This window comes from Myodes glareolus, chromosome 7 (assembly GCF_982192425.1).
Source record: "Myodes glareolus chromosome 7, mMyoGla1.1, whole genome shotgun sequence".
Classification (NCBI taxonomy): Eukaryota; Metazoa; Chordata; class Mammalia; order Rodentia; family Cricetidae; genus Myodes; species Myodes glareolus.
The window spans coordinates 103,037,530-103,061,185 of NC_142032.1; the positions used below are offsets into that span (position 1 = coordinate 103,037,530).

The window sequence follows — 23,656 nt, forward strand, 5'->3', positions numbered from 1 at the left end:
CGTAGAGACAGGAACCTGGCGGGGCCGGGACTGACAAGGATGAAGAGGAGAGAGCAGAGGTCACACTGTGGAATTAGAAAAACACAGGTTCCTCCTGCCCAGACCAGCATGGTTCTGACTCAGGCTCCAGTCAGGGAACTCAGGGTACACCCCTCCTTCCTGGCTTTTCCTGTGGCCCTACAGATTGTCCCTAAAGGCTGCCAAGGCCCCTCACCTCTTGCCTGGGCCAACCTGCAGGAAGGACACGAGCAGGCCAACGCACACGCTCTCCACACGGCCTGAGATAAATATTTCCCGGGAAACGGAACTTGTTCTCTGAGTGTTTACAGCCAAGGGCCAAGCAGGATGAGGAGGGGGGAGCTCATCTCTCACGCTCACGCCTGGGCCCTCAGCATCTGTCCCAGCACCACTGTGGGCCTGCTATGTGTTTCTCAGGCAGTCCCTGTTGTTTGTCTGAGCTGACTCTGGGTTCTGAAGGAGCCCGGATCTCTTGCTGGGCCCAAGCTCGCCTGCAGCCTGGCCTGTGTCTTCCCCAACACCTCTCCCTTCTGACTATGCTTTTCTGACCTGCCTGTGAAATCATTTCCACTGTTCTCTCATCATTCAGGGTGTGGACAGATGGATGGGCAGACAGGAGACAGGCTAGGGTGACAGCTGAGACCCTTCTCTAGTCCCAAGGCCCTACATGCCCCAGGCCTGTGCAACCTGACAGGTGGGCACAGACAGATGGCAGGGTCTCAGGGCCCCCGTGAATGCCAGATGCTACAGCCAACTTGTTGGCACTGAGGCCACTTGCCTGATGTGAGAATTCAGGAGGAAGCAGAACAGCTGGCAACGAGAGTGCTTGATCAAGAACATTCAAGTAGGCCTGGAAAACAGCCTTTACCGTGGCCCTTCCCGCCTCATCCCGGCGCCCTTTGCCCAGGACCTGTGCCCCCTGGCATGTGGAGCTATCCTCCTTGCCCACCTGTGCTCACTCAAGCCTTTCTCCGTCACAGCAGCAGTCTTGCTTTGCTGGCTCCCTGCTCTGACCGTTGTTAACCAGCACATGGGCCCCGCATCCACCTCTGCAGCCCCCAGCTTGTCCCTAGCTCAAACCACACCTTCCTACCTCCTGAGGGCTCCTCTCCGGGGCTGAGTTTCATACTCTTCTACCCAGGGGTCCTTGCTTCCTGTCTCCCTTGGTTGGTTCTGTCAGGAGCTGACTACATGGATTCTGACAGCCCAGCTGATCTCTGGCCTTCTCTCCGCAGCCTTCACTGTTTCAAGGCCGCCTCCCAGAAGCCTCCATGATTTCCCTAATCCACCAACTGAGCCTCTTTCTTAGAACTATTTCAATCCTATGCACAGGAGTGCCCATTCATTCAAGAAGTCTTTATTAAGCACCCCCTGTATGCCAGGTCCCAGTGAACCCAAGATGGATGATAGAGTCAGGTGTTTCCAACCACTGGAGAGGAGATACACAACCCGGAACCTGTGTGGTGCCCTCGGTGCCAGCGGTGCCCTTGGGGAGGCTTCAAGCTGTGAGCGTCCAGGCAGGGAGGAGACTGGCCGAACCTGAGGTGGGAAACTTCACAGAGAAGGGTATTTATTTTCTCCAAAAGCAGCCACGGAGCTGCAATGGATGCACTGCGCAACGGGGCACTTGGTCTAGGCACCTGTGCCATTGCCCACGCCTGTGGCCATCTCGGCACCTGTTCCAGCCTTCGTCCCAGCTAGAGCTCCCAGGCCTCCAGCTGGCCAAGGGCCAGGGAGTTATCCCTAAAGAGTATGCGGGACCCATGCCTGCTGGGTGGGGGGTGCTGGCAGCACGGCCAATCGCTGCTGCCAAGACAGTGCCAGAAGAACGCCCCACACGGCAGAACTTCTGCAGCCTCACCTCAGCCCTGCTGCACGCACTGTCTTGTGTGTGGTGAAGGGCAGGCAGCTTAGGTCTGACTCTAATGAACACTGAGCAAGAAAGCTTGTCCCACAAGCTGCTGCCACACAGGCCTGGGCCAGGTCTTCACATGTGCCCTGAGGCTTCTCCAGCCGCTAATAACAATGCTTCTGTCCCAGTAAGATGGGGGACCTTTTTGTTTGTTTAGGCTTTTGTTGTTACTTGCTTGTTTTATGTTGTTTTGTTCTGTTCTAAGACAAAGTATAATGTACCCCAAACTGACCTTGAACTGAATGTGAATCTGACGATGACCTTGAACTTTGTATCCTCCTGCCTCTGACTCCTGAATGCTGAGATTAAAGGCATGCAGCACCATGCCTGATTCATGCAGAGCCTTGTTCTTGCTAAGCAAGCACTCTACCAACCCAAACTATGTCCATCGGGAGATCTGACCTCCACTTGCAGGTGAGGAAGATGGATCCAGGATGGTTACCTGACAGCTATGGTCACACACGGGGAAGTGACAGGTCCAGACCCAGAGCAGGATCTCTCAAAAGGCAAAGCTAATGATGACCATCCTTTGAGGTGAGTGAAGGGTTGTGGGCAGAACAGAGCTGAGACAGTCCTAGGCTAGAATCTTTAATCGGGTGAGAAGGACCCAAACACAGGACTGGGGGAGGCTTGATCCAAGGAGGCCCTGGAGAAGGTGAGGTTAGTAGAATGGGGAAGGGACTGTCTGTGAGTGTGCAGACATAGGGACAATGGCTGAGGTACTGAGTCTGCGCAGAGACACAGAACCTAGAGCCGGGCTCCTTCAGCCCCCGCAACCCTAGAGGTCTCAGCTTCTCCAAATCCCTCCCGTCGTGGCTTCCTGGGTGGGTGACAAATGCAATCTTTCCTGGAGGGTGGCCAAGGCTGCTGAGATACTGCTGGCTCCCAGGAACACCATCTGTCCCAGCTCTGGAGGGAGCTCCCACCCATGGGGAATGCCATGGCAATAAATAATTAATAAATAAATTAATAATGACTCCAATCCTCCCTCTTCCTTTGGTCAGCTCCTAGCACCAGAACCCGGTCCCACAGCGAGGGGCATTCTCAGTCCTAGCCTCATGTTGCAGTAGGAAAGCCATGTTGAGCCCCTGCCCCAGACCCCGATGAATGGGCAGGGAGGCATCCTAGCCCCAGGTCCACCCTGATCCACCCCAGCACCTGCTCTGAGTCTTGGCTTCCCCCAAACACAGAAGTCCTAGGTTATGCTAAGAGTTGAATGAGAGCATGTGCCCAAAGTGTCAGCCCAAGGGGGCTGACTCAGGCAAGAACTTCCTCTCAGTTCTCTTGGACACACTGGCAGACACATGAGCCAGGATACATGCATGCATGTGCATGTACAAAACACACACCCACACATACCACTCTGTGTCAATCTTCAAAATCCACAGTTCACCCCATTTCTGTTATTCATTAAACATGGAAGGTTAATTCAAGGCACCCCAAAGATATGGTCAGAACTGGGCTGGCAGCCCCCCCAGCAGTGGAGGAAGGGAATGACAGAAACACAACCCCCAGGCTTAGGGAACTCACAGTGAAGGGGACAAGCCGGACATACATAGAGTCAGAGGATGAAGAAAATAGGGTCCTATGGCACACAGTGGACAAAAGACAACAGAATGCCCTGGCACCCAACTGCCAGGTGGGAGAGCTCAGTGGAGGAAGCAAGAACCAGCTGGGGCTGGAGCTGATAGAGAGTGGGAGGAGCCATCTTGGAAGAGCCCGCAAGAGTTTAGGATGTCAGCAGCAGGTGCTCGGTGAAGCAAGAATGGCTGAGGGAGATTGTGGTAGACCGGAGGAGCTTCGGAAGGTCAAGAAGATGGAAGCATGGAGAAATGCTGAGTAGAATGGCGAGTTCAAATGTGGCTGTTAGAAAGATCTTTCTAGCAATCATGGGAAGACAAGAACAATTGGAAGCCAGCAGCCACTGGGTGTCAGGGACATGGCCAGTGCAGGAGTGGGGCTGGGAGAGGAACTCAGCGGTGCAAAGGGACTCCAAAGGCTGTGGTAACCAGAGGAGTCCGAAATGGCACAGACTGAGAAGGGGGTCTTGGCGTGCGTGCCCTTAGGCTGGAAGGGGTCTGAGATGTAGCTCCAACCTCCGAATCCTGCACCCCACGCCCACAGCCCACCCGCTCTTCCCTCCGCTGAGCTCTCACCTCCAGCCGTTCGTCTCTACTCCCTGGGGATTCTGGTTCCTGGGCAAGGGGGTCCTGGCCAGCTGCAGAGACAAGAAGGCCCAGGGCTGAGGCCTCCCCAGCCTGCCCGCCCCCCATCAGCCCCCAGGCAGCCCTGCCTCCTTGTGCCCTCTTGTTCTCTGAGCATCTCCGTCTCTGCTTTTTCTCAGGACATTTGCTCAGAACATTTTGCCTTTCGGCCTTGGGCTCCCAAAGCAGAGAAATGAACATGATTCTACTCACCCTTTAGTCCCTCCAGGACACCTCCTCAACCTTCCCTAAACCTCAGTTTCCCTATCTGTGAAAGGAGATCAGAACATCCACCTGACATAATCAGTGATTTTCCAGAGGGGGAGCTCAAAGTCCAGAGATGATGACAATCCCAAGAGATTGCACCTCATGTGCAAGCAGCTACCCCCAGTGTGGCCCTGAACCTCTGGGCCTCGACTGGGTCTCCAGCCGCATCTCCCAGCACCATCTCCACGGCTCCCAGAGTGCTGCTAACAAGATGCTACAGCACCTGACAGACACACCGGGGACCCGCTCACTTGTTCTCAGAGGTTCACTACCCAGGCAACTTGGAGAAGCCCAGCCTCTCTAACAAGCACTGTCCTGCGCCAGCTGCAGGCTCCTGCCCCTCCCCACCCCCACCCTCAAGCATGTCCCAGCATCGGACAGGCGGTGGGATATTCTGAGCCTGGCTTCGTTCCCGTCAGCTGCTGGCCTCCATGCCAGCCTGGCGCGGGTGCAGGGACTGATTTGATTTGGCAGCTTCGGAAGCGTGTGGTGGGGACAGGGTGGGGAGATGGGGGAGGGGGACAAGACACCCATCCCCGAAAGGAAATAAACAGCCTCAGGCAGGCACTCAGCAGGATGGGGAGACACAGTCTGGCACAGAGGAGAGCTGAGTTCCCTGCCTGGCATTCCCTTCATCCCACCCAGGCACCGGGCACCTGCCTATGGCTACAGGATCTCTGGCTTTCGGGGCTATGGGGGAGGTGGTGGTAGCTGCACCTGGTGTGTGGATGCTTGTGGAGTGACTGTCAAGTGTCTGGTTGTCTCGCATGTCCCGTGTCCTGTGGGGTTTCCTGCTTTACTACATACACAGCTAGTCCTGAGAGTCACTCAGAGTGTCTATGTCCCCAGATGACGGTGGCATGACTTCTACAGACCCAGGGCATGACAAGGTCACCTGTGTTGGCTGCTACAGGGCCTGGCATATGTTGGCTCTGGCCCATCCCTTCCCTCTGTGTGATGACCCCACTAACCCTGCCTTGTCCTGCAGAGGAAATGATGTGGGCTGAAATAAGTGTCTGACCCGAGGGGCTATCCCTTCTGTGCATAAAACATTTGCCTCCTCTTCCCCACAGTCCTGAATGCCCTCCTCTTCCAGGGAAATACAGTTAGTGGCAATGAGCCTCTAAGGACCCCTGGAGACTCCTAGAGAGGCCTGCACAGGCCCTCACCAGCTGAGCACTTTTCTATCTGCCCACCACAACCAGGTCACACAGCCCTCCACCCCGCCTCCATGTTCTGGGAATGTGTATTTACCTTTTAATGCATTGCCAGTATCCTAAGAACCTGCCCTTAGAGGGCACACAAAACTCCTAGTACTAAAGGGCAAGGCTATGCCCAGACATAAGGTAGGGAGGTCACAAAAAGAGGTGGAGCCTGGATTTGAGAAGATGCCAAGTCTCAACCTGTTGGTTCCTCTTCATTGCCCCACTGTCCTCTAGGATCTGTGGATCTCCCCTCTCAGTCACAGGAAGCTGAGTTGCTCCTGGAGACAGGAGAGAGGGATCTCATGACAGAGGGGGCTTGGAGAGGATTGTCACTAAGGGTCTAGTGAGGTGGAGCCCATCTACAGGACCCTGAAGGGCTTCACATGAGATGCATGGGGGGCTCATAGCAAAGAGAAGACAACCAGAATGACCACCTGACCGTCTGGTCAGATTCTTAGCTGCAATGAGATTTGCTTGTGTTTGTGATATCTTTGCACACATCTGTTTGTCTGTATGCATGAGTGCCCATACCGGGCATGGAGGCCTGAGCCACTGCAGAGTCACAAGGTTAGGATTTGACAAAGGGAATGGCCATCTAGAAATCAGACAGTGAAGAAGACACAGGTCCCAACAAAGAAGAGAGATGGGATGGCAGTTTGGGGCTGTGAGGCAGGGCTAAGAGAAGTCAAGCTCGGCTTTGGTAGGGACCTACAAATTCTGCGCCAAGTCTACCATGGTCAATTCCCAAACCCTGAATTCCTGAGGCCAAGGGCAGGGTGTGCTTGTCACCCAGAAGAGAAGGGGCACAGCACGGAGCTTGCCACCCTGCTGTGTGACCCCAGGCAGGGCCTGCCCTGTCCCTCCTCATCGGTCTTCATAGGGAGAAAAGGGTTAGATGTGATCTTCCAGGACTTTTCCTAGGATGGTTTTTGAAAGAATCTCTCTCTCTCTCTCTCTCTCTCTCTCTCTCTCTCACACACACACACACACACACACACACACGCACGCACGCACGCAGAGAGAGAGAGAGAGACAGAGACAGAGACAGAGAGAGAGACCTGGGGCACATGGCTATGAGAGAGAATGAGGGGACAGGAGGATGCAGAGCAGAGAGGAAAGCCCTGCTGGGGAGCCACAGGAAGGCTCTCTGAGAGCCTGGGGAGGTCGGCTGGAGAGGGTTCCCTGCAGAGGACCCTACCCTTGAGTCCAAGACAGGAGGTAGTAACAATGGAGCTTTGTAGAGGGCAGAAACAGCTGTCTCCACCCATCTGCTTCCTTGTAGCCTGTGGGAGGAGAAAGCTGGAGGTGGCAGAGAGGGACTCTGCCCTTGAACTTGGATCCAGACTCCACTCCTGCTCCGCAGAGATCCCAGGGGAAGGGAAAGGCTGGCGCACCCAGGGAACCAGGAAGCTCTATTCCAGACCTGCTGGGCAATGGGACCTGGACTGGTTTTGATCTGGCAGTCCAGTAAGCTGGGGAATTCTGGATATGCAGCCCTGATCGGCTTCTCTAGGGCCGCCACGGTTGGGCTCCAGAAAGCTAGATTTCTCCTTGAGTCAGGGTTTGTTTCCAACCCTGGCCTGGGTACTGAGGCACAGAAGGGATCCAGGAGCAGGAGACAGTAGACGACTGGGCTTGCCTTGTGTCAAACTGCCTGGTGTACCTGAGACTCAGGGAGAACTCCATCAGCTCTTCCAGGTCCCCTGACCCTCAGGGTAAGAACCAAGTCTGTAGCGAGTGCAGAGAATATCCTCTAGTTGCTCTCTGGGTTCCCAGCCTTCACTGGCAAAGGTTTCTGCATCACGCCTGTGTCCAGGAAGAACTCACGCCCTGTTTTCCCCTTAGGCAGCTGTTAGAAAAGGGGTGAGCAAGCCCCTCCTTCTTCTTCCATCTACAGCTCCACGAAGACACCTTGAGGGCTGGGATGGGAACAAAGGTACTCTCTGGTCACCGTCTAAGATGGCTGGGTGATGGGTTGACTCCCATGCCATACAAGCTTTAGAAAGTGCCAGGCCCCTCACATGAACATGCACCAAGTCTGTTGTGGCAGGAGAGAGCCCATGTGACCAGGCTAAAGGGGTCCCCTTTCTCCTCTGCTGCCAAGGCACCCCTCCTCCCCTCCTTCACTTGGGGTGGGGCTGCCATCCCATCCCAAGCTATCTGTCTCCATTGCGTCTTGTTATGTTTTTAATAACTGAACATTGACATTAACAAGGCAGGTGGCTGCAGCTCTTCCCAGCAGCCCCATTTAGCATCATTGAATCATCAAATTCTAGAATCCTACATGCACAGAATGTCCGCATCTTGGGCTCCCAGAGTCTCAGCATCTTAAAGTCACAGAATGTCGGAATCACACAACCACATTCCCCCTCCCCCCCAGCCCTGGGCTGATCATGGAAGGCTAGCATCATCCTAGTGAGAGCCCCAAGCTGACAATTCCAGATTTTCAAATCACACCCCTCTGGAGCTGGTACTCACACAGCCTTCAGAGCTATGGGCTGCTAACTTCCTCATTTTACAAGTGAGAAAATACGGCTCAGAAAATGGTGCAGGAGTACCAAAAAGCAAGGAAAACAGCAGTGCCCAGCGTTGGGACTGCAAAATCGGACCTGTAGAGACGGCGTTGCTGAAGTCCCCATGTCTGTGCGGGTCAGCTGTGGCTGGCCTCACAGGTCTTTCTCCTCTCAGCTTCTTCTCTTTCTCCCCCGCCAAGTATAACCCCAGCCTGACCCCACCCTCTCTGCTGCCCACCCTGGGTGTTCCAACTGTGAATGGGGGTGCACTGGGCTAATTCCCTCAGGGCAAAGGACAGGAATAGCAAAATGTCTTCCTTCACCCCAGGCACCAGCTGGAAAGGAAGGGCAGGCTCCTCAAAACAGGAAGGCCAGGGCCCTGGGGGGTGACCAGGGCTGAGACAGTTGGGGGAGCCTGAGCTAAAGACTAGGGAAGCAGCAGCTTACAATTTACATGAGAAGGATCGTGTACATTTCTTATTTTCATAAATTAGCATTTCTACTAATACATTTTTGGATTTGAATTCTATTAATTTTTGCAGCTTGTTTTAATTTTTCCAGTTCTGAACATTCTGCCCAGGGCAGAACACCGGTTGCTCACATACACACAGGTGGGGACTCAGCAGCCCACTCACCCTTTGGCCTCAGGGATGGTGGCCTCCTGGGATGTGCCCCTGAGATTTTTCCATCCTTGGAGGCCCAGGCTCTCCCCTCCTGTCCACACTGTCTCCTCTCCTGAGTTCTCAGGGGTGACATAGCAGCCACCCAAGCAGCTCCTCCTCCTCCACAGGATCCTCTCCCTTCCACCCTTTCCCTGACAAGGCTTGATGATCCCCAGCCTGGACCACAGCAGCCTAAACCTCAGTCTCCACTCCAGGGAGCTGTGTGTGCACATAGACCTGACATTGCACCCCCGCTCCCCCTCATGCTGACTCTCTGGAAAACATCCAGAGTCCTCAAGGTGATTTGTAAGTCCTAAAAATGTTTGTAAGTCCTGTCAGCCTCACAAGCCACATCTGTCTCTTGAAGTCCCTCCCCGGCCTTCCATCTATTCAGCTTGCCCCCCTCCACACCGTGGTGGTCCAAGATCCAGCTCCACAAGCAGGACATGGTACTTGAGAGCCTTCTTCCCTCTGTCTGCCACACCAACAAGTTGTCACAGTTACCATCCTCCCTTCTGTCCAGAATCTTCTCCAGGCCCAACTCTCGGCTATCAGATTTATTTCTTTCTGAAGGCTTCCCAGCTTGCCCTTCCTCTAACTCAGAGTGGAATGAGTTATTCCAGGCATCAGCCTCTGTCTGGGTCCCCTCCCTCCTCAGTCCTAGCACCCACCACGCCCAGGCTCAGAGAAGGTATGGAACACGTGATGGTCAGTTTCTCGCTCATCTCTCAGTCACCCTTCCTATTGGCATAGCATCCACCAACAAAAGCCTAGTGGTACAACAGAGTATGCTTAGGACAGGCAGAGCAGGTGTGAGAAGGAAGAGGCTGGGCTAAAGACTTCCAGTAGCCGAGGTCCTGCTACAGAGAGCCCAGCCCTGAAGCCACCAGAGCAGCCGAGAGGGTAAGAACTGAGTTTACGATCTGGAGACCAAGAGCTTCTCAGGCGCATGAGAGCAGGTCTTAGAAGAACTGGCTGAGCATTTGGGGAAGGTTTCCTGGAAGAGGGGCAGGGGGAGTGAGGATGGCAGGGAAGAATGGACATAGCATGATGCTCACACCATGGCCAGGGCAGGCACGGCTGGTAAGCTGGCAGACAAGAGTGCCCAGCTGTGACTGAGAAGCATTTCCTGTCTCTTTGCCAGGGGGGGTCATTAATAATCATTTACCAGCCACAGGCAGCTCAGAGGCCAGCCAAGGAGCAGCATGATGCTGGGGCCAGAGCCCAGCCTGGTGGCCAGGAGAGCTGGACAGTGGTAGCGGCCTTGCCACGTGCTATGAGCCCTGGCTCGGCCATCTCATCTCTCTTCTCTGCGAGTGTCAGAAGGAGAAGATTCTGGGGAGGGTGCTGCTTTAGGTCCTCTTCGTGCTCAGAGCACCAGTTCTGCCAGCTCTCCAGGGCAGTCATGAACATCCCATGGCAAGTAGGAGACAGACCTAGCTAGGGACACAGAAAGCCAGACCCCGGTGTGGGTGGACATAGAAGGCTCCCTGGAACCAAGTGCAATTTCATCTGGGAACCATTGAGGGAAGAAGGAACCAGCTGATCCAGGCAGGAGGAAGGGCTGCTGCACGCAGAAGGTAAGCATTCCACAAAGTGATCCTAACACTTTAAATTGTACCCGTGTGGCACAGAGTAGGGTCTCCATCAGTGTTGTAGACAGCTGCGTGGGTTAACCTGTCAGGCGAGCCCAGAAGTTAGAAGAAACTAGCTAAAAGATGGTGATGACAATGATGACAATTATGACAGTGACTCGGCCAAAGACAACGGATAGAAAAGTGACAAGGAGCTGGAGACCAGGCTGGCGATCCAAAGCCAGGCCGTGCTGCTTTTGCAGTTGGCTAAAAGCAGAATCTCTTGTCACCTCAGTTCCTTGCCTACCTTGCTTTACTTTCAAGGTCCAGCTTACGCTCACCCATTTGAAGCATCATCTAGAAACTAGAAGGCAATGCTGAAGCAGAAACCCTAGCAGCTTCTGGCTACCTGGGATGTCTCTGTGCCTCCAACCTTAGGAGTCCAGAATGTTCTTTAATGCCTATTGAGAGTGCCCACAGGGCTTTCCTAGAACCTTCTCTAGAGAGTGTGACGTGAGTCTCTAGTGCCTGGGACCTCTGCCATCAGACTAAAGGATCCCCCAAAGTTTAACCAGGTCAACTCTTTCTGACAACAGTTCCTATGAGGACAGTGGTGACCTCTCCGTTTGATATGGGTCAACAAAGGCAGACACAGACTGAGATCTTTCTGGTTGTCTCCCTGTGGTGACATAGAGAAGGGAAGAGGAAATGGGAGCCTGGACAACCCGGAAAGAACACCGGACCATCCAATTCTAATAGTATACAGCAAGCCCAATCTGGGCTGCTCTGCATAGAGAGGCACCTTCAGAGACACTGACCAAGGTTTGGCCAGTGCTAGACCTTCCCTTTTGCCCAGGCTGTAGTAAACAGAGTAGACTTGCTGACACATATATCCTCTCCCCACCCCTTCCAACCCTGGCCCCAAACACGAGACAAGTTAGAGGAAAAGAACAAAGGTTCTCTGACCACAGCATCACCCTCTGCCACCTGTCCAGCGCCTGCTCAGCAGGAAACTCAAGACAAAGGCTTTGGTCAAAGTGAGGAGGATGAAGGGCAAAGGGTAGGGACAGCCTGGGTTGGGAGGGCAGGCAAGGGTGTCTCTAGGGATCTGATTAGGAGGAAAGCAAGGACAGGAAGGCAGCCAAGCCCTCCTTGCACACATACGTCACTGCACAAACATTTATGGGGCACCTGCTGTATTCCACACATGGCCAAACATAATAGACCTCTTTCTTCACACCACACACCTTATGCACACACTTCCTTCCCCAGACCTCAGCCCCACCCCAAGGCATCCCTAATGCATCCTAACTCACTGTACATGCTTCACACTCTCACTACATGCAAACACTTCACAGTGAGAAAAGATCACAGAATCCACAGCTCACACTGAAAAGTCACACGGCTCACACCCACCCACACTTCACACCACATTCAGACTCCATCTCCCAACATGCACCTCATACACCTCACACTCACCTCCCTAGCCACAGACACATGCATACAATTAAATTACACACACACACACACACACACACACACACACACACACCACTGCTCAGACATAGAGGCACATGCAGACATATACGTATAATATGCATGCTTAATGTCATGCCAAAATATCACACGTTTGTAGACACACAAATCTCTCAGGCTGCAAACTGCCTCCTCCTGCCCACCCCAACCTGGTTAACCAAATCTTTTGGTCTTAGCTGCACCCTTTCTTGCCCAGAGCTGCATCAACAAACACCACAGACATGTGGGACTCAAACACCAACACATAGGTCCGAATATAAACCCCGAGCAAACCCAAGATGTACCACTGTATCCTAAGCCATCAAGGAGCCTGCAAGCACACCCAGACACAAACCTCCTCCACGCTTCTCACAGGGCATCCATTCAAAACCAACAGGACCACACTAGGACTCATCCTGGCTGCATACTAACAGCCAAATCTCATCCATAGTCACATACTCAGTCACCAACATTCAAGCTGTCCCTACAACAACATCACACTGCCTTGACAGACATAATCACATGCACACATAAGAGTCACACACTGTGCTACAACTCCACACACAATTCTGCCTCTGTACCACACACAGCATGTTAACACCATAGATTCATCATTTCCATACCATAATCCCCCATGAAGAATCTCACTCAAATGATGCAATCATACTTAGCACAACAGGCATACACACAACACACAACAGGCAACAGCACAACATACTTACACAAAAGGCACACCCAATGCATGCTATACACATTCAAGAACACTCACACGAACACACACACACCCAGACTTACCCATCCCTCACCACAGGTGAGGGACATCATCTTGTAGTCTACTTCTTTCTCCATCTACAAATCCAACTGCCTCAGATACCACCCGGACAACAGAAATAAGAGGCTTATAAGTCACAAGTGCCAGCATCCCACCTCATGCGCTGGGCACCCTTGGGGGCAACATTCTCCATGTTTAAAATCTTGTGCTTGAGTCCACCCCATGCCAGGCCTGAGAAGACAGGCAGTGGTGGAGGACCTAGACACGCCAGCCCTGCCCTCTGAGCCTGTCCCCTCCTCAGCCCAAAGTAGAGGCAAACATATAGGGAAGGCATGGTCACAGAAATACCCTCGAGCAAGCAGAAACCTGTAGAAACTGAAGAGCTGACCAAGAAAGACCAAGAAAGGACACACTAAACAAGAACACGGCAGAGGGCAGAGGACAAAAAGCTCAAGAATTAGAGAGAACTGGAAGAATGTGGGACCGTCACACATGGGAGAGGATCGAGGGGTCGGGAGGCAACAGGAGACTGAAGGACTGTGTGAGAGAGAAGCTGGGGTCTAAGAGACCCTTGGCCTGTGTTGAAGATGAGGAGAAGACTCTAGATGATTAGAAGGGGGGGGTGAGGCTATAAAATAGAAGTTACAGGTTTGGGGATGGTCCTTCTTATGAGGTAGGGCTCTTGCAGTTAGGGGCTTGGGGAGTATGTATGGGTGTGCCTGGAATCTGACATGCAGGGCCAGAGGCTTGGGAAGGGGTCCAGTTGTCCTGAGGAGGGAGTTTCAGGTTTGCACAGAGTGGGCCGGGGGTCCCACTGAGGACTGAAAGTTGAGAACTTGGGATGGAGGGGTTCCAGATGCAAGGAGGAATCAGAAACTAGAGTGACATTTGGGCTGTGAGCTGGAGAATCAAGGACCCCTTTCTGGGTATGGCTGCAGTCCCAGTTAGTGTAAGACTGGTTCAGAACTGAGGTCCCCTCTTAGAGGAAGGTTCAGGAGTGGGTGGATCATGATGCAGACGATTATAAGCTCTTCAAAAGACCTGGCCCTGGCCAGACTCTCCCCGGACACCCGATTCTCCCTGTTACCCAGAATGGGGGGGCCCCCCTACCTGCAAGCTGTCGGCGCATGGCTGCGGTGGCGGCGGCGGCTCGTCCGGCTTGAGGAAGACCTGCTGGCCCCGCCTGAGGAATTGGACAACAGCGATGAGGATGTGGTGCAACACCAGGACCATGCTCGCAGACGCCCTCCCGCCCCGCCAGCCCGGCCGGCCCGCTGCGCTCGGTCAGCGCGTCCGCAACCGCTTCGCCGGTCCGCGCGAGGGTCCGCCCCGGTCCCGCCCCGCCCCCGCCTCCGCCCCGCCCCAGGCCTCCAGGCCCCGCCTACGTCCCTGCAACCAGGGACAGCACCTCAACGGCTTCCGAAGATCGGACCCCCACCAGATCCCGGCCGACTCGCCCCTTCCAGGCCGTCACCCTCCCAAGACTGCTTCAGCGGGTCCGCTACGGGGATCCCCTCTCCTCGGTCGCCTCTTAAGCCTTTGCTGCCCTCCGCTTGTCCCATCGCCGCTCCTCCTATTTGGCGGAGCACCTCCCAGAGTCCCGTGCACTGCCGCACCTCATTCTCTCCCCATCACTTGGACTTCAGCAGCCCAGCCAGAGCCCAAAGGCCGAGTCCAGCGCAGTGGAGGGATAGGGCCGCGGTGCAGTCCAGGAACCCTGAGGTCCCTTCTCTCCTTCCAGTGGAGAAGGCAGAGACAGAGGGAGAAATTTAGAGGTCGCTCCAAAAGGGGGCGAGCCCTGAAGCGGTAGCAGATCTGTGAAGGAGACACGTGCTCCCTGACACACACAGGCGCACCATTCCCAAGTATGGGGTGAGGGCAGTAGGTGTCTAAGGCCACCAGGTAGGTCTGCATCGCCGTTCTGAAAGATTGAAGAGGTTGCAAGCCCCAGAGCCACGTAGTCCGCAGTTCCGCGGTGGGACCCCCGCAAACTGGGAGCGCATTTCTCCGCAGAGCGGCCTCTGTGCTCAGGCGCTTGCGGCAGCCGTGACGCTCCTGCGCCCCCTGGTGTCTCTTAGCGGCGGTGCACCCCGACCCCATGCGCAGTTGGCTGGAGGGATGAGGGGACATTAGCGGCAGGCAACCTGCTGAAACTCCTTGCCTGAACCAACCTGTTTTCTTGCCTCTGCTTGCCATAAGAGGGGCTAAGGCATGGGATATGTCTAGATTGAAGGGTGAATTTGCGTCTTACTTGATTTTGCCAGCATAACTTTAGCCAGATCCCCTTCCCATCTTGGGGGATCTCGGTTGTCCCACAGGATTGCCAGAAAACTCAAAGTTGTAACGATGGTGAGGCAGACAGATGCAGACTCCTCACAGACCTCACCTTGACTTTCCCTGGTCCTCCTTTCTGCACTACTGCCCGCCCCTCTTTCTGTATTTCCCTCTCCCTCGGCCCTTGGGAGGTGACTCAGTGAGCCCCTAACCTCCCCACCTCACCGATGTGATTCATCTGGGTCCTTTCCCCTTAGGGAGCAATTTCCTCAGTGTTGAGTCACTGAGCCCAGTGCTGGACACGGTCCCGACACCTGGAACAGGCTTAGAAATGTCCTCGCTTTCCCAGTAGCTCAAAGGGTGAGCATCCATACACGGAGTTTTCCCTCCTTCTTGCTGAGGCATGACTCTGAGTCTGCCTATTCCTGTGCCCAAAACCCTTAGTGGCTCCCTACCAGCACCATAAAGCCTAAATCTCTCATCTGGCATTACAGACCTTTCAGCCTTGGCTTGTCAACCAGTTCTGACACCTCCCATTCCTTGTTTTTGAACAACACTTTTCATTCAGAGAGCAATTCACCCCTGCTGGTCTGTCCTGTGCCACCCTATCCCTGGATTCAGAAGCCACCCAGAGGCTATCTGCTCCAAGAGTCCTCTGGATGCCACCTCAGGAGTCTGAGAAGCCCTTCCTGGGAGTCACATCTGGGGAGCTGAGGGCATGATCTAGGCCAAGTCAATGTGTTTTATTGCATCTTCAATAGAATATGGCATAGGCTAAGACATGTAAAGGTTCTGCCTGCTCTCCCAAAGACCCTCCCTTCCTTTTCTGGCCTCAGTTTCCCCTGTATAAAAAGGTCAATATGATGACTATTCCCAGGCCCAGTATACAAACTGCTTGGCAATCCTGGTCACATGCCACTGGCTTGTCCCAGGATGGGACACATGTGCCCAGGAGGTGTCAGCATGGTTAAAGGCCAGCACTACTAATTCTTCATTATATTCCCTATTATATCTAGGCTAAGCAAGACATCCATCCAAAGAGACTAGTACAAGCAGTAGAGATAAATCCTGGTGCCACTGCCAGTGGCCCCGCAGTCTGTCCCAGCCATACAGCTGTCACCCACATTCAGAGGGACTAGTTTGGTCCTATGCTGGTTCTTCCCCTGTCTGGATGGAGTTGGTGAGCTCCCATTAGCTCAGTAAACTGTTTCAGTGGGTGAACCCATCATGGTCTTGGCCTCTTTTCTCATATTCTCACTCCTCCCACTCTTCGACTGGACTTTGGGAGCTCAGCCCAGTGCTCCACTGCGGGTCTCTGCCTCTGTTTTCATCAGTTGCTGGATAAAGGTTCTATGGTAATAGTTAAGATATTCATCAATCCGACTACATGCAAGGCCAATTCGGGCGTCCTCTCCACAATTGCTTAGGGTCTTAGCTGGGGTCATCCTTGTGGATTCCTGGAAATTTCTCTAGTGCCAGGTTTCTTATTAGCTCCACAATGGCTCCCTCAATCACAATTATCTCTTTCCTTGCTCTCCATCTCTGTCCTTCCTCCATCTGAACTATCCCACTCCCTCAAAGTTCTCCTCCCCTCTCCCTTCTCCACTCTTCTTCCCCTTCCGCCTTCCTTTCTCCCCCCACCCCCACACTTCCAATTTTGTCAGGCTGTCTTGCCTATTACCCTTTCTATGTAGATCTGTGTATGTTTTTCTTAGGGCTCACCTTGTTACTTAGTTTCTCTAGGGTCATGGACTATAGTCTCAATATCCTTTGCTTTACAGCTAGTATCCACTTATGAGTGAATACATACCATATTCATCTTCTGGGTCTGGGTTACCTCACGATGATTTTTTTTTTTTAGTTCCATTTATTTGCATGCAAATTTCAAGATGTCATTGTTTTGTTGTTGTTGTTTGTTTGTTTGTTTTTGCTGCTGAGTAGTACTCTAATGTGTAAATGTGCCACATGTTTAAATCCATTCTTTGGTTGAAGAGCCTTTAGGTTGTTTTCAGGTTCTGGCTATTACAAATAAAGCTGCAATGCACCTAGTTGAACAAATGTCCTTGTGGTATGATTGTGCCCAAGGGTGCAGTCTTCTTCTTATCTCCCTACCTTAGGACCATACTTGGTGCTCCTCCAAACCCCTGTCATAGAGAGTATATTTAAGGAAAACGTGGCTCAGCTGATAGCCTGTCACCCTGGGCCCCCCTGACCTCAGCCTCTTACAGGACTGCACTGCCTTGTGTCTGCAGTACTGACAGTGCCGGGACCTGTGCGTACCCAGGACCTATGCCTGAGGTTGATTTAGCCCCATGTTGTACATTTTAAAAAAATGGAGCTCCCAGATACATAGCCATTGCCAGGGTTCAGGTGGTCAGGGAGCCACACAGAGTCCATATTCAGTATTTTTATCGTTTTGAATGAGCCTCTGTGACTGCAGAACAACGGCCCAAGCGTAGCTTCTCTAGCAATGCCCACACATACCTCTTCCCTAGGCTTCCAGACTCCAGGGTGGCATCTGGATTTTCAGTATGGCCATATTTATCTCCTCCCCACATCCAGAGCTTGTGGCTTCTCCTCAAACTTTTCCCAGCCCCTTCCCCATCCATGTTCAAGGCCCTCCCAAGGTCAAGTTGCCTGTGCAGATGATGAGTCTCTTCACTTACTTATGGCCAAACATTGGTTGAGAACTTATTCTGTGCTAGGTACTGAGGATGAAGCAGTTCTTGGGGCTGGAAAGAGCAGTTAAGAGCATGTACCAGAGGACCTGAGTTCTATTCCCAAGACCCATTTCAGGTGGTTAACTCCGGCTTCAGGGAATCTGATGCCTCTGGCCTCCTTAAACACCTGTACCCATTGCATATCCCTCAACACACATATACACATAATTAAAAAGTAAATAAATACATTTAAAAAGCAGTTCTCCCCAGTCACAGGCAGAAAACTCTCACCCACTGAGAAATAGCCCCCAAGATGACCCAAGTGGATACCATTTCTTGCCTTCTGGCTTTTCAGCGCTCCCAAAAGTAAGGGCAGGGATTGTTGGGTCTCCACAGGCTAGTGGGAAGCACTCAAGAGGAGTCTAGTTAAGTCAGAAGGTGGTTTCCATTCCAGCATCTCTTCATCTCCCAGAATTGATCCTGATGGACCTTCTATCGAACCCATATCTGCTCCTATCTCCAGGACCAGGACCTGCATCGTGGGCCTGCTTGCTGTCAGTCATGATCTATATCTGCAGGCTGTGGCCAGACAATGGAGGCACAGGTTCAAATGACAGCTCCCTGGATAATCCAGGCAGGGCTCTGACCCTTGTCTCAGACTTCTTAAGAGTAACAAAGTTGGCCTGAATCACTTGAGGGCCCAGGGGGTTGAGGTGAATGAAGGTCAGACCCAGTCAGACCTAGAAAGGCAGAAAGCAACTTCCCTGCCCAGGTAAGCCAGGCCAACAACAGTACACAAGGACCAGCTTCCAACACAGGCGGTTCCTCAACAGAGAAACTGTCTTGCTATGACCTGGGTCAGAGCCCATGAGCTAAAGGAGGCTTCAGGATCCTTTTCAGAAGATACCTCAAGCTTTATTATTTTCTTTCCTAGTCACATGTGTGCATGTGTGCATGCATGCGCGCGAGTGTGCATGTGTACGTGTATGTTATGTGAGGCTCTGCACCCAGGTGTGTAAGCATGGTGTGTACAAAAGCAGGAAACTATGGCTAATGGATGATACTTCTGCCTTATAAACCTGACATATATTCTGTGTATGTGTCTGTATGGTTATGCCTGTGTTATCCACAGGAGTATGTGTGTACTTGAAAGCATGTATGTACAAATGTGTGCACATGTGTGTATGTGTCTGTAAGTTTATGCCTGACAGAAGGGTTACCTATGACAGCTATTCCATGTCCAGGTCTGTGTGTCCACTGGCTATGGCTGCGGAAGTAGAGCAGCTCCTGCAGAAAGGGGATCTGATCACACACAAGTGCTGGGGATGTATGTTCGACACGGGGTGGGTCGGCCACAAGTCTCACCCATTTCCATGTCATTTGCATCCACATTTGCTTTGTTTGTGGTCAATACCGTGGCCCTCCATGAGGAAGGAACCCATGAATCTGCTGGCTTATCTCATCTCAGCTGAGACCCCCAAAATCTTAGTATCTTCTCTCTATCATCCATGAACCACACAATCCTTCCCCTATACAAAGTTGTTCCTGGGTCCCCACACACACACCCCTACACTCCCAAGCACTATCAGCCTTTCCACAGACACAGGTATACTTTCTCAGAGTTCCTGCACACACACACACACACACACACTGACATACACACAACACACAGAAACATACACACACATGCACATACACCTGCAGATCTCAGTGCCTCTGTCTCACCAATACCCACCCTGCTGTGGTCATCTCTCCTATCCAACTCAACCTTGGTCTCACTCAGGAATCCCTGCTGCCCATAGAACACAGAGGATGCCCTGCTTTTGGGCTGGAATCCCTGCCATGCCCTGGTGAAGCTGTGCCCTGTGGTGCCCACTGCCTTCTGCCATTCCTTTAACTGTGGAGGAGCTTTGCCCCACCCCCACATGCTGTCAGCTCCTGTGATGGGACATTTTTGTTTTGCTCACTACAATGACCTCAGTTTCAAGAACAAGGCTTGGTCTAGCATTGCTCAAAATCACATCCAGGAACTGGGTAGGATTTTTCCCAGCCTGTTCATCCTTCCTCGGTGAGACTTGCTGAGTTCTGCATTTCCCCATGGGCCACTCCAGTCGGATATGATTCCTCAAGGCAGAGACCAAAACTCATGGCCAAGCAGTCTGGGCACAGAGAGTAAAGCCGAGGGCACAGCAGAGCCCCGGGTATGACAGCCCCTCTATGAGATTCAGGGCCGTCTGGAAGATAGGGTGCTTGAATAAACGACACAAAGTCCAGTGCCCCCAGAGCCCTCTAGGCTGCCTTCTCCTCCCACTGGAACATCTTTCTAACTCATTCTTCCTAGCCGTTCCACCCTGCTTGCATCCCAGCTGTGTGGGAGAGATGGCTGCTCCTTTGTAGCATCATATGTCGCCTGGCTCTCCTGAGATCCAGCTTCCCAAGGGAATTAGGAAGTGGCCAGGCAGGAGAGGAGGCAGATCCCTTTGGAGTGATTCTATCTTCTGTCCAGCCTTGGGCAGTCGAGGGAAGAAGGAGCTCTCAGCTCTGACCTATCAGGTACCCAACTCCACCCATTGTCTCGGGAGCCTGACGGAAGTACAGAGGCATCCAAGAGAAATCCTTGGACAATCTCTCCTGGACTCCATTGCCTTCTCACTTAACCCATCCCTGAGCCCTACTAAGCTCACCCTCCGGACATCCCTGTCCATGCAGACAAAGACAAGGTCCCCTTCTTTCTCCTCCCTCCTACAACAGGGGAGGGGACTGTTCTGACACCTTCCCCAGGAGAGACCATGTAAGACACGGCTTCCTGAAGCTAAGCTGCAAGAATGTTGGATAAATAGGCTGGTCCTGAACTGAGGTGGCTGTCCATAGCCTGTACAACCCCATCTACATAGTTGCTCCCAAGGTGTCCCAGGCGACAACCTATCCCTCATCCATACACACCCTTCCATATGTCTTTTTCAGAGAAGAGTCTGTTTGGGAAACTGAGGCAAGACAATACAAGTCACAGAGATCCAAAGTCCTGTTCTCTGACAACTGAGAAACCTTTCAGCGGGCACTCGGTCTATGGCTTCAAGGCTCCGAGAACTTGCACAGTCTCGTGTTCTAAGAAAATCTCAATGTTTGTACTGTTCACTCTATGAATTCAAAGTCCTGGAGTCCTCAGAGTTCTAGAGAGGCCCTTAGAAACGACACCCCTGAGAGCTCTTGTAGACCAGGCTGGCCTCGAACTCAGAGATCTGCCTGCCTCTGCCTCCTGAGTGCTGGAATTAAAGGCATGCACCCGGCTATAGTTCTTAGTTTTAAAGGCATGCCTGGTAGGAGGAGAAAGTGAGGACAGGATCAGGAATCTCTCTCACCCTGACACTCAGTTTTTCTTCACTACTATGACAATGTGGGGCCTTCGGTGAAGTTTATAGCCCAGGATTTAGGCTATGTGGCCATGGTGGCCTCTATATGAAGATCTTGACAGGAAGAACCAGTCAATGCCATATTCCTGGGCCCCAGTGACAAGGAATGAGAATAGTTTTCATTCACATTTGGCTCTCTAGCGAACCTTGAAGACTGAAGAGAATTTGTTCAAGCTAAGCTTTGCACATGGCAAGCCCCCACCATCACCACCAGTAGACCAAGTCCCTCCTCCGTGGAGCTCCTGTGGCGGGTATCTCCAGAGATGGCTCTTGGTTCTTTCTGATCACCCTACATGTGTGAAGCCCTCAGCCTCCACTCTTTGCGCCTCCAGTCTCCACTCTGCACCGTCTCCCATGCCTGGGAACCTTCACTCTTCTTTGCCAGTTAAAAAGGGAAGAAAAGGGCCACCAGTGACCACAGGCCAAGGCTTGTTTCATCTTTACTGGTGCCGTTTTACAATGGAACTGAGATCACTGTCTAAATCCACACAGCGAGGAATGATGGAACAGCCAGCTAAAAGCAGCTGCCTCCCGCTCTCAAGCACCTGTTCCATGGGGCAAACTGGCTTCCGGGAGAAGAGATAAAGGCCTCCCAGCTGGCACCCTCCTGCTCCTGCCCCAGTGCTCCCCAGGCTCTAGAAGACAAAGGCAATGATCCTTCCTTCTCTTGCTTTCCTGTTCTGGAAGCATCCACACTTCCTGATTGATCCAAAGTCACTCGATAGACTCCCGTACTGGGGCTGAGAGATGTGGTGTTCGGTTTCTAAGCACCCGTCGCTATGGAAGCCAGGTGCTGCCAACCCAAGGCCTAGCAACAAGGCATGATGCGAGGCGGAGGGCATTGTCGGGGTTTCGGAGGCAGCCAGCAAGAGAGCAGACTACATCCACTCTCAAGCTAGAGGCTTGGACCTGCCACTGTGCAGGGCTTGTAAGGGGAGGAAGGAGGCAGAGAGGTGAAGTCTACACAGAACCCGAGAGACAAGACCTGAAGATTAGAGCTGAGGAACATGCGGAGCCTGACAAAAGGAATCAGGGACTAAAAGGCAGAGGCAGGGTCAGGAAGATGGGTGTCGGGCAGCAGACACAGGGACAGAGGCCAGTGATGGAGAGGCACCAGCTTCCTCAGCTCTGGGTCTGAATGCCAGAGTGGGAGAGAACCTCTGAGGAGTGGAAGGGACGGATGGACTCATGACAGAGCAGAGGCAGAAGGCAATATAGTGACAGTAATAAAGGGAGAGAGAGCTGGGGACAGAGAGGCCAGTGAGGACCAGACTGGGGGGAAGAGCAGACTGCAGTGGGGACAAGATGGCAGAAATATGAGGAGAAGGGCACTGAGGCCACCAGAGTCCTGAGCTGGCCCCAGTCCTGGGTTTTTCCTTCTCCATCTGCCCAAAGGTCACACAGATGTCAACAGCCTCTTGCTGCCACTTCATCTGTACACAAACCCTCAGCAAGGGCATTGACCAGGAGTCCGTGTCTGTCCTGTCCATATCGGGACACAGCACAGCAGTATCAGAAACAGCAGGCCGGCAGGCTTGTGGACCTGTGTCTGCTCGCTCCAGCTGCCCATAGAACCTCTGGAGGCTTCCAGACAAGGCAGGCGCTTCTCCCTACAGGCTGAACGAGATGGCATAGCCTAAAATGAGACAGACCTCCTGCGTTCTTCTTTCCTCTACAACAGACTCTTTGAGGGCACTGGGGACAGAGAGCCAGGCGGGCAGCTATAGAGGAACAAACACAGCTGCCCATCTCAGACTGTGGTCAGGGAAGGCAAAGTAGCTTGTCCTCCTGGGACAAGAGAAGTGACAAGCACCTGGCGGTCAGCATCTCATTTAGTCCACCTTGTGCCTGGGGTATAGGTACAGGAAACTGAACCCCTAAAGGGAAGCCATTTGCCTTAACCTCCTCAGTAGCCAGCAGGCACTGAGCCAGATCTTAAATCCAAGTCTTAGGAAGCCGATGGAGGATCCTGGGCAATCTTAGTAGGGATGTCCAGGAAGGGGATGACCCCTGTCCTCTCATAGTGCCTCCCAGAAAGGAGTTCGCAAGCCCTGCCTAAGGCCACTGCTACTCCATGGGGAGAGTCCCATCTCCTCAGGATATGACAGTAATTAGCTATTCCCTATCAGATGCGAACCTTTACCAGGACCTGTGGTAATTGTTTCTCTAATTAGTACTGTGGGGGCACTGGCAGACTCCTCTGGAAGCATGGTGCACTCAGAGGCAGCCTCCCTCTTTGCAAACTCCTGGAGGAGGACCGAGGTAAAGACTGATTAGGGGCCCACTCTGCGCTGTGGAACGCTTGACATTTTCTACTTTATGAGCTGCTCATTGAAGCCTCTAGAGGCCCCTGGCATTGCTGGCCCCACCTCCCTGCAGCTCCACCCCACACACCCTATACTGACTCTGGGCCACAATCCAGAAAATCGACCCATGGCGCCAGCCTCCCCTGGGCCGCAGTTCCTGGAAGGCTGAGCTGAGGGGATGATCGATCTGTCTCCAGGCCTCCTCTCCTGCTGCCTTGCAGGTGGCCTCGTCCATGAAGACCTCACCCCCGAGCACCGCCAACAGTTGGTTGAGAGCCTAGGGTCAGCCTGGGAACAATGAGCTGACCTCACTCTACAGCTTAATACTCTCACTACTCGGGACCAAGGGCCAATGTGGTAGACA

General features: G+C 53.0%; 1 protein-coding gene across 4 annotated transcripts in view; it reads right to left on the reverse strand.

Annotated features, from left to right (window-relative positions):
- The window catches only part of Pde2a (phosphodiesterase 2A), an 83,705-nt gene that overhangs the window by 43,244 nt on the left and 16,805 nt on the right, over positions 1-23,656 (reverse strand). The window contains exons 2-3 of one of the 4 annotated variants that reach the window (XM_085692809.2): positions 13,753-13,825; positions 4,087-4,148 (exon numbers count right to left, since the gene is read on the reverse strand). In XM_085692809.2, coding sequence (XP_085548935.1) covers positions 4,087-4,148; positions 13,753-13,771 — 81 coding nt within the window. In that variant the 5' untranslated portion in view covers positions 13,772-13,825. Of the gene's footprint in view, positions 1-4,086; positions 4,149-13,752; positions 13,925-14,258; positions 14,279-23,656 lie in introns of those variants that run through there. The other 3 variants (XM_085692810.2, XM_085692808.2, XM_085692806.2) reach the window with 3 other exon arrangements.